This window comes from Medicago truncatula, chromosome 4, assembly GCF_003473485.1.
Source record: "Medicago truncatula cultivar Jemalong A17 chromosome 4, MtrunA17r5.0-ANR, whole genome shotgun sequence".
NCBI classification, from domain to species: Eukaryota; Viridiplantae; Streptophyta; class Magnoliopsida; order Fabales; family Fabaceae; genus Medicago; species Medicago truncatula.
This window is the reverse complement of record NC_053045.1, coordinates 10,225,999-10,241,935: the sequence shown is the minus strand read 5'-3', so window position 1 is coordinate 10,241,935 and position 15,937 is coordinate 10,225,999. Positions and strand designations below refer to the sequence as shown.

Here is a 15,937-nt window from a genome sequence, read left to right as displayed (position 1 = left end):
AAAACATGAGTATTTGTCAGAATGACATTGTCTTCCCCTTCAGTCAAGTTAGCATAAGCACTACCAACCGTGTAACGTTGAGATGAATGTAATTTCCAAAACCAGTGATCATCCACCTCATCCTACAAAACAACTGAAGATCTACACATTCCCCAACAACTCTTCCTCCCACGCAAACAACCACTTCCACGCCTCATCATGCACACCCTAACCTAACAAAAAAACCATATTTGCTTCTGTCACCAACTTGTTTTTCGCTACCTAATATAACCTTCTATATCTAAAATCATATGAAGATCCATTTAGCCAAAGATCCCTTCAAAACAAAGTAGAAAACTCATCCCCCACCTTCCGAACAATATTGTCTAACAACCAATTCTGATCAACCAAACTGACACCTTCTCTAACCTTATTCACATTCTACCAGCACACGGAACCCCTTCCTCCCCCAACACACAACCATCCACCTTCCTCCCCATACCGAGCACCTAAAACCCGATATCATAAATTATCCCTCTCCTCCAGCATCCTCCAACATCATTTACCCAAAAAGGCTAAGTTAAACTCCTTCAACCTTTTAACCTCCATACCACCATTTTCTTTTCTTTTTTCAAACATAAATTATCTCATTTAATTCATGTTATTTTGCATTAACCTCCATACCACCATTATCTTTTTTTTTTTTCAAACATAAATTAATTTTTTTTTATTCTTTTGAAATTATGTTTCGACAAGTTCAAAGTTTGAGTTTGCTGAAATTCTAGTAAACCTCAAGTTTTGACTTTGTCGAAACTTATTTCTATTTTAACAAATTCAAATTTTAGTTTGTTAAAAGTAAATAATTTTCTTTAGAAAAAGGTATAAGTAGGGTGGGGTGCGCCTACAAAGGTCACTTTGATGTCAAAGTAAGGCAATGTGCTACCAGTTTGCAAATTGGTGTAAAATGATTGAGTTTATCATATATGGGGGCGAGACCCCTATTTATATTGATAGGTTCTGATGATACGCTCCTTGTTGTTACCATATATGCTACTAAAATTTGATTTTGTTCGTTATGGATGTAATCCGATATGTTTAGGATAACTTATTATGAGATATGCATGGGAGACTATCCAATCTGAATGAGCTCTCTGTTAGTAGTAACATCTCATGAATTATATTATAGTTTGGCGATGCTTACGGAGGTGGAGCATGTTGATGCTTGACTAGTTCTTGATGTAGGAACGAGGTAATTCCTGAAATGATGCAAGAGGTATAGCAATGTCTACATGTCAGCCCCGAGACACAATACTTCCTGAGATGGTGCATGATGTATGATTATGTACTACACCATGATCCGCCACGAGGTGATCACCTCTGACAGGGCCTATGACCAAAATGGGAGTCTTAAATAACAAATTTCAAATAGAAAATTGATGTTCACAGTTCTAACAATGCTGAAACACATCAGAAAAAGACGAAAATGCCCATCGGTAGTTAACTGTCGTCGGTTAAAATCCATTGACTGTTAACTGCCGATGAAGTTATATTGGGAAATTACCAATATTTCCTAGCATTAAGTGAAGTATGAACAACATTCTTCTTTCAAATAACAAAGAGTGTAGGAACTCAACCTAAATAGAAAATGTTTTTTTTAAGGAGGCTAAGCCCAATGTCATGAATGCAAAATAAATGGACTCTCTTCTTGTAAGAGATCTTTGGATGGACTCTTCTATTTTAGAGGTCTTCAAAAGTTTGAATGTCTTAGACTTTTCATATTGGTTGTTGCAGTTTAGGTTACTCGTGTTTTTTTGAGGCCTCCTCAAATTTATTGGAAGATATTTTTGATGATGGGTATTACAATTTAAGTCACTCTTGTTTCTTTGAGGCCTCCTTAAATTTATCGGAGGATATCTTCTAAAGATGTATCGTACTTGTCTTGAGCAACTTAGGGTGTTTTGATCCTACATAAAATTATGCGTCAGCTCAAAGGTTTTTATATATCCAAAATAAACCCTTCCACCAACACAGTTTTTTTAAAAAATTCCCTATTTTTATTTCTCCAAAATTTTTAAAATTTAGAAAATTTAAATTTAGTTTTTCAGAATACATAAGTTTTTCATAACAAAAAAAATGTTTACAAAAACTGAAAGTTGAGTTTTCTGAAAAAGAAAACAAAACGTTTCAACAATTCAAATCAAGCTTTTGATCAAGGTCGTGTTTTCTCTAAAAAAAAATTCAACTTTTCAGATTTTTCGAAAATTGAATTAAGTTTTTCGAAAGTATTGAAAAACTAAAATTTTAGATTTTCGGAATGTGATTTTTTTTTTTTATTCTGAATAACTTATACTAAAAATCTTGTATCAAGTATTCATTAGTGGATCTCAATTGACATGGACGTTGAAGTATGCAGGTGCTAGAAGTTTGAACCACAGGTTTCATCTTTATTCACTTTGAGGGATGAATTTTTAACCATTACACAACTTGACAAAAAAACCTGTACCCAAAAAAATACTTATACTAAAAAACCGAAATTAAATTTTGTTAAAAAAGGAAAGCTGAAATTTGTTTATTTTAGAAAATTAAAGTTTTGAAGTTTCTAATGCTTTGTTTATTTCTTAGTAAGACTTTAACTTATTTATGAAAAAGTGAAATAAAAAAATCTAAAAGATGGAGAAGTAAAATTGTTTATAAGTGGTAAAGTTTAAATGAGATTATTTTTTGGTTGGTTTGTGATAACAAGTGTAGTAGACAATAGATTCGAAGTTCAGAAAAAATTGTCCTTTTCTTACAAAAAAAAAAAAGTAGAAAATAATAGTAGTAATTTTCTTTTAAATTTTGTGCATTCCTACAATAATAGTCAATTTTGTTGTGACATGATTGCCTTACAAACCTGCTTCCTTGTTAGTGAAAATCCAATATTAAGGTAAGTCCAAGCCTAAAGATTTATTTGCTATTGTTGCCAGATTATGTCCCCTTAGCCCTAACTTATTGACATGCAAGCACGTCTATTTTGTTTTAATATTGGTTGATCTTATAACCACAAACAAATATCCTGAAAATATATATGAGTCACTACTAAAAAAACAAAAATTAGTGAGGGAAAACGTAAAATTCCTCTCTAATTCCGTCACTAAATTTTGCGACCAAGGAATTTGTGAGGAATTTCATTTTTTCCGTCACTAATTTCCCTCGCTAATTTTTCTTTTTCTAGTAGTGAGTGGTGAACCCCGTTTGATTCATGCCTCTCAATTTTGTTGGTTTTTTATTTTTATTTTATGGATTCCCTCTCTTTTTCTTGTTGTAGATTGACGAGATGGCAAAACTATCATAAACTCACACGCAAACTGGAGGTATCTAGGTTCAAACATCGATTATGACGTCCGGCCTAAGAATTTTAGCATTTTTACTAGTTGAGCTAGGACATATGGGACTATGGATTCCCTCAATAGGAGGTAATTATTATACATAAGTATTTTTTGAGTCAAAGTTCGAATCTCGATTTGCTTTGTTGTAAGTTTTGATCGAAAAATCGTTGTTTTGATTGAATACTTTATTAGAAGCAACAACTCAATTATAAAGAACCAAAAAAAATTCACTCAAACCAAAAAAATACTTTATTAGAAGCAATAACTCATAAGTATTTTTTTTTGTCAAAGAAAGAAGTATTATGGATCATGTGATAAAAATGTTAAAAAAGAAAGATAGAAAATTATTAAAAGAAATACGAGAGATAGAAGGTTATTTCATCAATTGTTTATGTCGGTAGCAAATTATGTACTTTATATATACGTACATAGATATTGCAGGAGACAATGAAATCAAACACCCATCAATTATTCTGATAATATTCCTGTAATATTTTATTCTCGGTACAAAATTATGTACTTTATATATTTTTTTTTCTTTAAGAAAAATATATTAAATCAACTAGGCAATGAAGAATTTGGGTTAAATGTTTTTTACTTTCACTACCCAAAAAAAAAATGTTTTTTACTTCGTCCTTTCTATTTGATTGGCACCCGTGAAATATTTATCCATGCTTTTATCACTCTTAAACCTAGCAACAAAGGTTTGAGGTTTGATCTTGCTTTTTTTGAGTTTGATAAGTTGGGGAGATTAATAAGTTTTATCTACAATTAAATTGTCACTCTTTGGTAGAATAATCTTTGTTACACGTTACCTTTTGGTTGAGCACTAGATTAGTTAGATCATTAAGGGTTTTAAGTTAATAGGTTTGTTTTTAAGAAGTTAAATTAGCCCATCCAAATTGACACTAATAAATAATTGAACCAGAGATCTTGAGGAGAAACACATTTTCATATCCCAAATCAATACCATCAGGCCAACTTAAGTGGATTGTTTATAGGTTTATTGTCTCAAGTCTATTTTTGCACTGCAAGAAACACGTGAGAAAGGATAAATGTTGTAAAAATACAAGAGCAAGGAAATTGAGTGTAAGAAATGCAGAAAATAACAAAAATGAAAGAAAATGGTATTACCGTGAATGAGAATGAGTTACATATACATAGTTTGATCAATAATTAGTAAAATGTTTTATCATATTTGGACGAATGTGTAATCTAATAGGAAAATTTACAGAATGAAAATGAACTCGTTAACTTGGAGAATAAATCTTCTATTTATAGTAAAAAAAAAAAATCTAACTTAATTTACATGCATGACACATGTCTTCCTAACTACCTAAGAACTTATTTTGCAAGTTTCTTCTTGCATTCAATATCTTTGATGGCCTCTTAGATGAAACTATATATGTCATAACCAACCTTCAAACTTCTCTCGCATGCTTTTGATATGATAGTTACTTTGAATTTGAATGATTTCAGATCTTCGAACACTATAAGAAATGCTATTTTTGACGAACACATTAGCGAATCAAAAAGCTTTTCACCTTTCTTGATGTGCTTATCTTGCGAGAATTGACCAACTTTGTCTTCGTGTTTACACTTGATCATAGAAGTGGAGGCTTGACCACTTGATTGATTCTCTCATTTCTTTCTTGAGTTCAGAAATCAGCGTCGTTGCAACAAGAATTTCCGAGGATATAAGATATCTCCTCAATCTTGATGGAGATTCCATCAGATTCAGGTGCAATTGAAGTACTAGAAACCAGTATGATTGGATCTTCGAAGCTGCAGAAAACAATTAGATTTTGCGAAGCGGAAGATTTTAAAATTGGAGAAGTGTTGAGAACTTCATCATTATCAAGTTTATCTGCTTCACCGTTTTCAAAATCACAAGGGTAGGCATACTCTTCATCTCTCGTGTATCCCTCCGATAACATATTATGAATCATGAAATCGTAGGGAGAAAGATCATTGTTAACAGATAGTGGAATTGGAAAATACTGTCAAATAGACAGTGCTTCTGTTTTGCTTGACTTTACAAGAATACAATATGGGGATATATACATCTCAGCAATAGCTAATTTGGCAATGTAAATCTCCTATAATAAAGCTACCATAAAACAGAAATCTCCTATAATAAAGCCATGGTAATTCTGAAATCTCCTATAATTAATCTATCATCAAAAGGTATCCCTATAATTTCTCTTAACACCCTCCCTCAAACTCTAGTTGGTACTGTGGATGCCAAATGGAGTTTGCTTGATAAATCTTTGAAGCGTGCCAGATGATGTGTTTTGGTGAAGATATCAGCAGGTTGTTCTTCAGAAGGAATGAAAATCAATTGTATGGTGCCATTAGTAACATGATGGCGTACAAGGTGACAATCAATTTCAATGTGTTTTGTGCGCTCATGAAAAACATCATTATGGGAAATCTGGATTGCACTTCTATTATCACAATGAAGTAAAGTGGCAGAAGATTGTGTAACACCCATATCGTTTAACAACCATCGTAACCAAAGTAACTCAGAAGTAGCATCAACAAGAGCACGATATTTAGATTCTGTGCTTGAACGAGCAACAACTGTTTGCTTTTTGCTACGCCAGGAAAGAAGAGAACTTCCTAAGAAGAAACAATACCCTGTTGTTGAGCGACGATCTGTTGGGTCACCTGCCCAATCCGCATCAGAGTATGCAGATAGGACCAAGGATGAATTAGCAGAGAAGCGTAAACCATGAAAAAGAGTACCTTTAACATAGCAGATAATACGAAGAACTGCAGAGAAATGAGATGACCGAGGAGCGGCCATAAATTGACTGACTTTATGGACAACATATGGAATATCAGGGTGAGTAACAGTCAGGTAAACAAGACTACCAACAAGTTGTCGATACATGGTGACATCTTCAAGAGGAGTGTCGTCAAGTGGTGTGAGTTTGCAGTTTACTTCCAATGGTGTCAATTCAGTCTTGCAGTCTGTGATGCCTGCATGAGAAAGCAAGTCAGAGGCATACTTGGCCTGGGAGAGATAATAGCCTTCTGAGTCTTGGGAAACTTCAAGCCCAAAAAAATAACTAAGATAGCCAAGGTCTTTCATTCCAGACTTGTCATCTTCAGTTATGATCATATCATCTACATAAAGAAGCAGAATTACAATACCACTATCACTTCTTCGAGTGAATAAAGCAGAATCATGTGGACTAGAGAGAAAACCAAATTGTGTTAGAGTAGAATTGAACTTGGCAAACCAGGCTCTAGGAGCTTGTTTCAAACCATATAAGGCTTTCTGAAGCTTACAGACCTTATGAGGAGAGTGATAACCTAGAGGAGGGTGCATATATACTTCCTCTGTTAAATCACCGTGAAGGAAGGCATTTTTGACATCCATCTGAAAAAGCTTCCATTGACGAACTGCAGCAATGGCCAAGAGACTACGAACAGATGTTATTCGAGCTACCGGAGCAAATGTCTCTTCGTAGTCTATCCCATACTCTTGAGTGTACCCTTTGGCTAATAGGCGAGCTTTATAACGCTCTACACTTCCATCAGAACGAGTTTTAATTTTGTAGATCCATTTGCATCCAATAGGAATCTTGTCTGGAGGAAGATCAACTATGTCCCAAGTATGTGTCTTTTCTAAAGCTTGAATTTCTTCAGCCATAGCTTGCTGCCAAATGGGGTCAGTACTCGCTTCTCGATAAGAAGAAGGCTCATGAAGAATTTTAATAGCAGAATAACAATGGTAATCATTAAGATGAGTGGGTGGATTACTTACTCGGGTGGAATGACGAGTTGCAGGTACAATATCAACATCCGAAACAGGTTCAGTAGGAGCAGGTGAGGGTGGACGAATATTGAGCCCATCAGAGTTATCCTCATTAGAACTTGGAAACAACTCAACTGAGGGATTAGTGAAATAAAATGATTCAGTGCTAAGAGAATGATGAAATGTAGAAAGAGAGGAGAACATGGTGTTTTCCTAAAAAGTAACATGACGTGAGATGCGTAATCTGTTGGAGATTGGATCCCAACAACGATATCCTTTGTGTTCCATGTCATAACCAAGAAAGCAACACAAGCGAGCGCGCGGTTGTAATTTTGTGCGCTCATGAGGCTGCAAGAGAACAAAACAAGCATATCCAAAAGGTTTAAGAATGGAATATTCAGGAGACTTACCAAACAGTTTTTCAAAAGGAGATAAGTTTTGAAGATTTATGGTGGGAAGTAAATTAATTGTATAGACAACATTAAGAGTTGCTTCCCCCCAAAACTTTTCTGGACACGAGGCTGAGAGGAGAAGGGCACGAACTGAGTCAAGGATGTGACGATGTTTTCGTTCAGCTCGACCATTTTGTTGGGAGGTGTGAGGACATGAGCGTTGAACCGTCGTGCCTTGTTGACTGAGAAACTGAAGCAAGGAAGAATCACGATATTCCATCGCATTGTCTGTGCGTAGAATCTTAATAGCACAAGAAAATTGTGTTTTAACCATACGAGCAAAAGAAATATAAATTTGTGGTAATTCAGAGCGATTTTTCAGAAAATATATCCATGTAAAACGAGAAAAATCGTCAATAAACAATACAAAATAACGAAAGCCATTTATTGAAGAAACAGGAGAAGGCCCCCAAATGTCTGAATGGATCAAATCAAAAGGACTATTTGAAATAGAAACAATACGATTAAAGGATAAAGCCAACTGTTTGCCAAGTTTGCAATGTAAACAATCAAAAGACTCAAACTTTGTGGATCCTAATAACCCACGAGAGATAAGAGGTTGAATTTTGCTTGCTGAGGCGTGACCAAGTCGAAGATGCCATTGATGAATGGGGGAGTTCACAGTAGCAGCAAAGATATGATCTTTAGGAAGGTGGAGAGATTGGAGCTCAAATAACCGACCCACCCTGCGACCCATCCCAATGATCTGCTTCGTCTGTGGATCCTGTACCTGAACACCAGATGTTGAAAAATAAACATTCAGTCCTTGTTCACACAATTGACCAACAAAAATAAGATTAAGTGTCAAGTTAGGAATGTAATATGTGTCAGGCAGGGTGAGATTTGAGGTGGATACATGACCGGTATGAGTGATGTTCATTGTATTGCCACTAGCTGTGTGGATTGGTGGCAAAGAAGAAACAAGTGTCGCAGAAGGCAATGATTTAATATCAGTCGTCATATGATTACAACACGCAGAATCAAAAAACCAACGAGAATTACCGTGAGTAGCAGACATGGCAGTAGAGGTGTTGGAAGATATAACCTGTTTGATTAAAGCTTCAATGTCACTCATAGTAATGGAAGCCGAACCCTCAGTGGTAGCAGCAAAGATAGAAGAAGATCCAGACTTTGGAACATTCTTGGATTTGGTAAAGCCACGATTTTGTTTTGGAGGTCGCGTGGGACAATTTTCAATAATATGGCTAATACCGTGACAGTACCTACCCTCTATAGTAGGACAATTAGCAAATACATGACCAGTACGATTGCAATTCTTACATGGATGATGATTCGATTTCTTGTGTGAGAATCGAGTAGTTGCAAGAGCAGCATCCATTTGAGGAGTTTTGTCTAGATTCAGACGGGTTTCTTCAAAAATGATTTCTTGAATAGCAGTATCCAACGATGGAAGCGGATTTCGATGCAACAGTGAGGCTCTTACGGCTTCATATTCAGGTCGAAGAGCCATGAGAACTTGAATGAGATGAAGATGGTCTTCATTGATTTTGGCCAGAGATATTTGATGCCAAATTGGTTGGACTTTAGCAAGAAAATCATTCACTGATTGACCAGGTTCTTGCTTGATATTGAGAAGTGTGGTCCACAACTGATAATAGTGAGCAAGTCCAGTGGTCTGATAGCGGTTTTCCAAGAAATCCCAAATTTCTTTTGCAGAATCATAGTTATCAAACTGAATATGAATAGACGGTACAGATGTGTTGCGCAGCCAAGTGATGATCTGGTGACTTTTGCTATCCCAATCCTCAAGGCGATCAGCAAATTTTGTAGCAGATTCATAATGTAAATCTCCTATAATAAAGCTACCATAAAACAAAAATCTCCTATAATAAAGCCATGATAATTCTGAAATCTCCTATAATTAATCTATCATCAAAAGGTATCCCTATAATTTCTCTTAACAATCATAATGATCGGTAAGAAAAAAGAATAAGAGTATTCATGAGAAAGATACTCATAGAGGTTCATATTGAATGATATAGGTTGCTAAAAGAAAGAGTAAAAGAGAATTATGTATAAGAGGGATGTGGTCTAACTAACCTCTAACCAACTTGGTAACCGATCAACTAACTCTGTCGATTCACTATATTATAATAATGAATAACATAATTTATAGAAATAAGAGTTACAAAGACGATATAATAAAACATAAAAAGATTGGCCGTAAAACCTAACTCAACTGACAATGTTGAAATTGATAAGTTAAACGTCTTTCTCGAAGTTCGAACCTAAAACCTAATTAAGTTGAATAATATATTATCTAACAAGATACACCTTTGACAACTAAACTTTAACTTTTGTGCCGTAAACAATGAATCAAGCATTGTTAATAGAATTCTGTGTTTTTTCTCCAAAGAAGGAAGCAGGAAACAACAAAGGAGAAGAATACAAGGATGAAGCACGTGGAATACAATCTCATTACACTCGTGTGGTACCATCCAAGCTCTACAGCTAGAGCAGAGTAGTACTTGCTTGTCCTCTGAAGAATTGCCAATTGGACTTACAAACGGCACAAAACTCCAAAGCAAGAGTCAAGCCAGCTTTATATTTTTGTACGTGGATTCTTATTTGAAACAATTTATGAGATAAAAAAAATATAGGGTTAATAGTGTTCTTCATCCATCTAATATATGTCATTTTCGGTTTTCGCCTCTATAAAATTTTCGGTTTGATTTGCACCCTCGTAAAATTTTTATTTTCCGGAAAACATCCTTAATAGGCCATTCAAAAACCAAAATTTCTTGAAAAAAAATTCTGAAAATGGCCTATTACGGGTGTTTTTCGGAATTTTTTTTTTATGAGGGTGCAAATCAAACCGAAAATTTTATAGAGACGAAAACCAGAAATGACATATATTACAGGGGTGAAAAACACTATTAACCAAAAAATATAAAACGAAATAGAAGGCAAGCGAACCATAAATTAAATAGCACCATTAGATCTTTTTAGATGACAAAACTAATCATCCTACACAACATTCATAGAGGAGAGAGATATATGATATTAATATGTATGATCTTTTTTTGAACATTAGATCAATTGTCTCTCTTGTTAGGAAGACAAAAGTTTCAAATGTAAATGGTATAAAACAAAATATAAACGTTAACATGAAAATCAAAATAAACAAAGGTAGCAAAAACACAATAAAAATATAAAAAAATTATCTCAATGATTCTCATAAAATGACGGTACAAATATCATTTATCTTTCGGTATTCATTTTTATTAGGAGCAACGTCGGTATTTATATCTTTCTTATTTGTAATTTGATATTCTCCTTCAATTTTCTTTTAAATTTATGTCGAGACAGTATGGTTTCTTGGACCAAATCTATGATACACAAATATGATAAATTTATACCACTAGATTAATTGGTTTTACCATTGGAACAAATGAAATATGATGAGAGTTATTATCCAAAGATGAAAAATAAACTTATTCATGATAAAAGTACTAATTTATTTGTGCATATTAGATAAATTTATTTATTGATTCGATATATAATTTTCATATTCAGCATTTCAGTGTGATTTAGTTCGTTTCACATGCAAGACTTAATTTTTGGTGTACTTAATTTTAAAATGAAGAAACGATAACTTTGAGAACTATGTGTCACGTTAATAAATAACGTCTCCTTAATAGAGATTTTGAAAGGAGAGGCTACAAAATTACAAAATAAAAAATAAAAAATGTCAAAGTTGTATTAAATTTTTATATTGGATCTAATTTATCTTTACAAAAAAAACTTGTTAGGTAAAGTAAATGTGTCACTCTTTTTTTTTTTTTTGACAAAATAAAAGATATTCATTCATTCAAATTGATAGAGTACATCGATATAATGCAAATTCGCTAAAAACAAAAAGGATGAATATGTGAACAGACTCACATCATCCATGTTAATAGCATAAAACGGCAAAGTACAATTGTCTACACATATGACTATATTTAAATCTCCAGAATAACCATGTATCCGGATCTGCAACGTGGATGACGCCAAAGTCATTGATTGCATCTGCACTGGATCGAAGCTGATCTAACAATCTGAACTGATCAAATACCTGAGAGAAACAAGAAAAACAAACAACGTCGCACAAAGACGACGAACAAACCAACGTCGCACGAAGACGACGAAATCACAAAATAAAAAACAAAATAGATGTGAAAATCACTTATTTCAATAAAAGGGAAAAAGAAAAACAAGTTAGAGGGGTGATTTTGGGTCAAAAATTGACCCTAAATCACCCCTCTTTGATGGATGAAGGAGAAGAAACTAGGGTTTTGGTGACGGCTCACTAGAGAGAAGAGAGAAGGGGAAGAGAGATTTAAATGTGTCACTCTTTATAAACCTTTATTTAAAGCCTATCTGGAACTTGAATTTTTTCCATACATATGTGACATTCAACACTATTTTTTTTTTTTTTTGGATAAGTAGCCTAGTGGCTAGAGCTCATACAATTTAATTGTGGAGTGTCCGGGGTTCGAACTCCGACTCTTACATATAATATGCAATATCCATACCAACTGAGATAAACTCACGGGAATAACATTCAACACTATTAATTAAACTTAAAGTGTATATATATAAATGGTAGGTTTCCTCAAAGAAAAAATATATAAATGGTAGGTGGCTCGCTTGCTAATCTCTAATACTATATTGAATTTTTATACTAGATCAAACTTATGCGTAGCAAACCAACTCATAAAGATACATTATATCCAATATTTTATTTCAATGTGAGTGAATTAGTCCCGATACAAATGTCTTATGAACTGTTAAAAAAATAGGTTAAAAAATTATGGAAGTTTTTTTTATTTTTACAAAGTTATACTTGGAAGATAAGTGTAATTAAACTTAAATAATAGTACATAAATTGTAAAACAAAAAAAAAGTATATAATAAATAAATAAAGGAAAATGATAGTTTCCTCCCGTCTTCATAAATTATTTGTTATGATATCAAATCTTTCTATATCAAAAAAGTATACAAAAACTATAACCACATTTAAATGTTCTTTAATTTTGTAGGTCCATAATCTCCCACTCAACAACCAACCAGCTATTTCCGTTCTTGTCCTTCACCTCACTGTCGGTGGTACGGCAGTTTCAAGGTAATATTATAGTGTGATATTTTTATTTTAATCTCACTTGTATGGTTGTTCATTGTCAAATGCGTCCAATCATACCAATGTTGTTACATTTATGCTTTAATTTTTTTATAATTATTATATGAATACGAATTTTTTACTGTCATTCAATGATTAATTTTTGTCGGAAAACATGTGTACACATAAGGTGGGTTCTTCCCTCTCAATTGAGTTTCTTCCATACATATGAGTGAAAAACCGAACTCATGAGTCATGACCACATTTTTAAGGGTCTCAAATCGCTTAATACTTGAACTAATTCATGCTTAGTGATGCTATATTTTATTATGCTTAAGAAAATAATCTCTTTTCAAAATAAACATTTAGATCGTCAAATTTATATTTGTTGCAACTTTGATCTTGTCACAAATATTTGGCCCAAAAGTTGTAATTTATTGACTAAATTTTGATTGGAAAATATCACTTTTTTTAAGGTCAAAAAACACAAATTTATGCACAAAAAATCATCATTTTTAGGACTGAAGTTTGAGTATGAACCAAAATTGCAAGAAATGTATACCTGAGGAATCAAAAACTTCAATGTTTTTAAAAAGAGATTACATAAATTGCTTAATAATATGCAAAGTTTAGTAGGTTTTTTCCTTCCAAAATGTATTAATTTTTTAAACCAAGATCAATTTGAGGTGCACCCTAACTTGTTTAATAGCATGGTGAAGATACTGCCTTGTTTATTATTTATGCAACACATAGAACAACATTAGTTGGCACTGTTTGTAATTTACCATCACAAAGGGTAACCACTCATATCTTTAATATTTTTTTTCATTTGTCATTTTTCAAATCATCAAGCTTCCACCCACCTCTCTAGAATCCAAATGGCCAAAACCACAATGCTATTCAATGTTCACTTTCTCACACATCAAAAAATTAAAATAAATTAATACTATAGGACCCAATGATAATTAAAAAAAATTAAAAAATCATACCCCTCTTTCTTTATTCACCTTCTCCAAATCCTAATAGTCCAAAAAAGTCTTTCACTCCTTCCATTAAAAATAAATAAATAAATACTATAGGACCCATTAAAATAAAATAAAAAAATCATATCCCTTTTTCTTTATTCACCCTCTATCAATCCTAATAGTCCAAAAAATTATCTTTCTCCCTCCATTGCCAACTCCATTCTCCTTTATATATAAATCCCACTCCTAAAACTTTCTTCATTGCTTCAAAATAATTGCTTAACAACAAATTAATACATTCTTATTCTTCAAGCTATACACACCAATCCCTTTCAAAACCTTCTTCTACAAGAAAAAAAAGAAGAAAATTTCCCCTTTTTTGATGGATTCTTCTTCTTTGACAATATCTCCAAGGAAACTACACTATGATTTATATTCCTATTCATACAAAGAAGATTCAAACACCCCATTAGTGATAAATGTTCTAGCTTCATTAATTGAGAGGAACATGGCAAGAGCACAAAGAATAGTGAAGAATTGTTCTTCAAGAGTTTTGTCCAAAGCAAGCACAAAAATCTTTGATTGTAGAGAGATTCCTGATTTAACCATTCAATCTTATTTAGAGAGAATTTTTAGATACACACGTGCTGGACCTTCGGTTTATGTTGTTGCTTATGTCTATATTGATCGGTTTTGCCAAAATAATCTTGGGTTTAGAATTAATTCAAGAAATGTTCATAGACTTCTCATAACAACTATTATGGTTGCTTCAAAGTATGTTGAAGATATGTAAGTCCTCTTCTCCCTTATTTTTCTCTATTTTTTTTTCATTAATTTGTTTCTTTTTAGAGAAATTAATTTTTTACATTATTTTCAAGGTAACAATTTGGTAAAGGGTTTGTCGAATTTGGACAAAGTTTGTTTATTAAAATCTCAATCATAATTATATTATATTAAAGCATGGCCAATGGTCATGCATGTTGGATCCCCAATATTTTTCTCGTCTTCACTCTACTATAGTGCAATTGTCTGTAAACCTGATTAAGGGAGATATTTTTTTTTTTCTTGATATGACGGTTTACCGACAATTGCATTGATAGTCAAATTTATTTTTGTCAATGTTAGCAAATTAACTTTTTTGATAGTAAAAAATAAACTTTTTATAGTTGAATTAATTTAACAACAAATATGTTTTATTCAATAACTATCATTTTAGACCGAAAGGGCTCCATTGGAGATTTTGATAAAAAAAAAAAAAATCAATTATTTTTTCTATCTTTAGTTTATTGTTTTAAAAAAAGGGAATAAAGTGATACTAAAGTGGGTGCTTTTTATTTGGCAGGAATTTCAGAAATTCATACTTTGCAAAAGTTGGTGGTTTAACAACAAGTGAATTGAATGAGTTGGAGCTTGAATTTCTTTTCATGATGAATTTCAAATTACATGTTAATGTGAGTGTATTTGAGAGCTATTGTTCCCATTTGGAGAGGGAAGTGAGCATTGGAGGAGGGTACCACATTGAAAGGACCTTAAGGTGTGCTGAAGAAATCAAAGAAAGAGGTCACACACAAATTGCACGTGTAATGTTGTAGATTTTTTAGGGTAATTTGTTGTTTTATTTTAGAGTTGTGTTATCTGGACACACATTTCTGACATCGTATACTATTGAGTGTAAGTATCAATTTTGGGAGAGACAACTCGAGGATCGAGATCTCTCAAAAAAAAAAAAACTCGAGGGTCGAGAGAAAACTATTTAAAACTGAAAAATCGTATTTAATTAGTATCAATGTAATCGTATATTTGTGTAAAAAAAAACATTTCTATTTATTTTAGGATTTTTTATTTTTGCTTGCAAAATTAAGGAAGGTAGTTTATGTGTACGTATCAATGTAAATTTAAATGTTTGTTGGGGGGATTGAGATTTTAGAACTATAGGTAAGGCCAGCTGAGAGCGATGTACCAATTTGTATTGTTCCATCGTAAAGAAAGGCTAAATTATATTTTTGATCCCTTAACTATTTAATTAGTATCGTTTTGGTCCCCTAATTAAAATTTAATTTATTTTGGTATCTTAACTTTCTCTCCTTACACATTTTGGTTCTTTCCGTTAGTTTTAATTCAAAAACGTTAGGTTATCTTCATCTTCATATCATCTCCATCAACCTTCAACAACAAAAATCCGAGAAAAAATTCAGAAAAAAATGAAAATAACCTAACGTTTTTGAATTAAAACTAACGGAAATGACTAAAATGTGTAAGGAGAGAAAGTTAAGATATCAAAATAA

The 15,937-nt window shown here is 32.9% G+C and overlaps 1 protein-coding gene across 1 annotated transcript; it reads left to right on the top strand.

Annotated features, from left to right (window-relative positions):
* Positions 1 to 13,839: 13,839 nt before the first annotated feature.
* LOC11424396 (cyclin-U2-1) lies at positions 13,840 to 15,678 on the top strand. The gene is made up of 2 exons (XM_003605236.4): positions 13,840 to 14,441; positions 14,995 to 15,678. The coding sequence occupies exons 1-2, from the start codon at positions 14,035 to 14,037 to the stop codon at positions 15,242 to 15,244; spliced, it is 657 nt and encodes a 218-aa protein (XP_003605284.1). The 5' UTR covers positions 13,840 to 14,034; the 3' UTR covers positions 15,245 to 15,678.
* The last annotated feature ends 259 nt before the right edge of the window (positions 15,679 to 15,937 follow it).

What these genes read in the sequence shown, in the direction of transcription:
- LOC11424396 (XM_003605236.4), top strand. Translation starts at nt 14,035, where the DNA reads ATGGATTCTTCTTCTTTGACAATATCTCCAAGGAAACTACACTATGAT. An exon ending in TCAAAGTATGTTGAAGATAT is followed by an intron (nt 14,442 to 14,994) that starts GTAAGTCCTCTT and finishes TTTATTTGGCAG; the next exon opens with GAATTTCAGAAATTCATACT.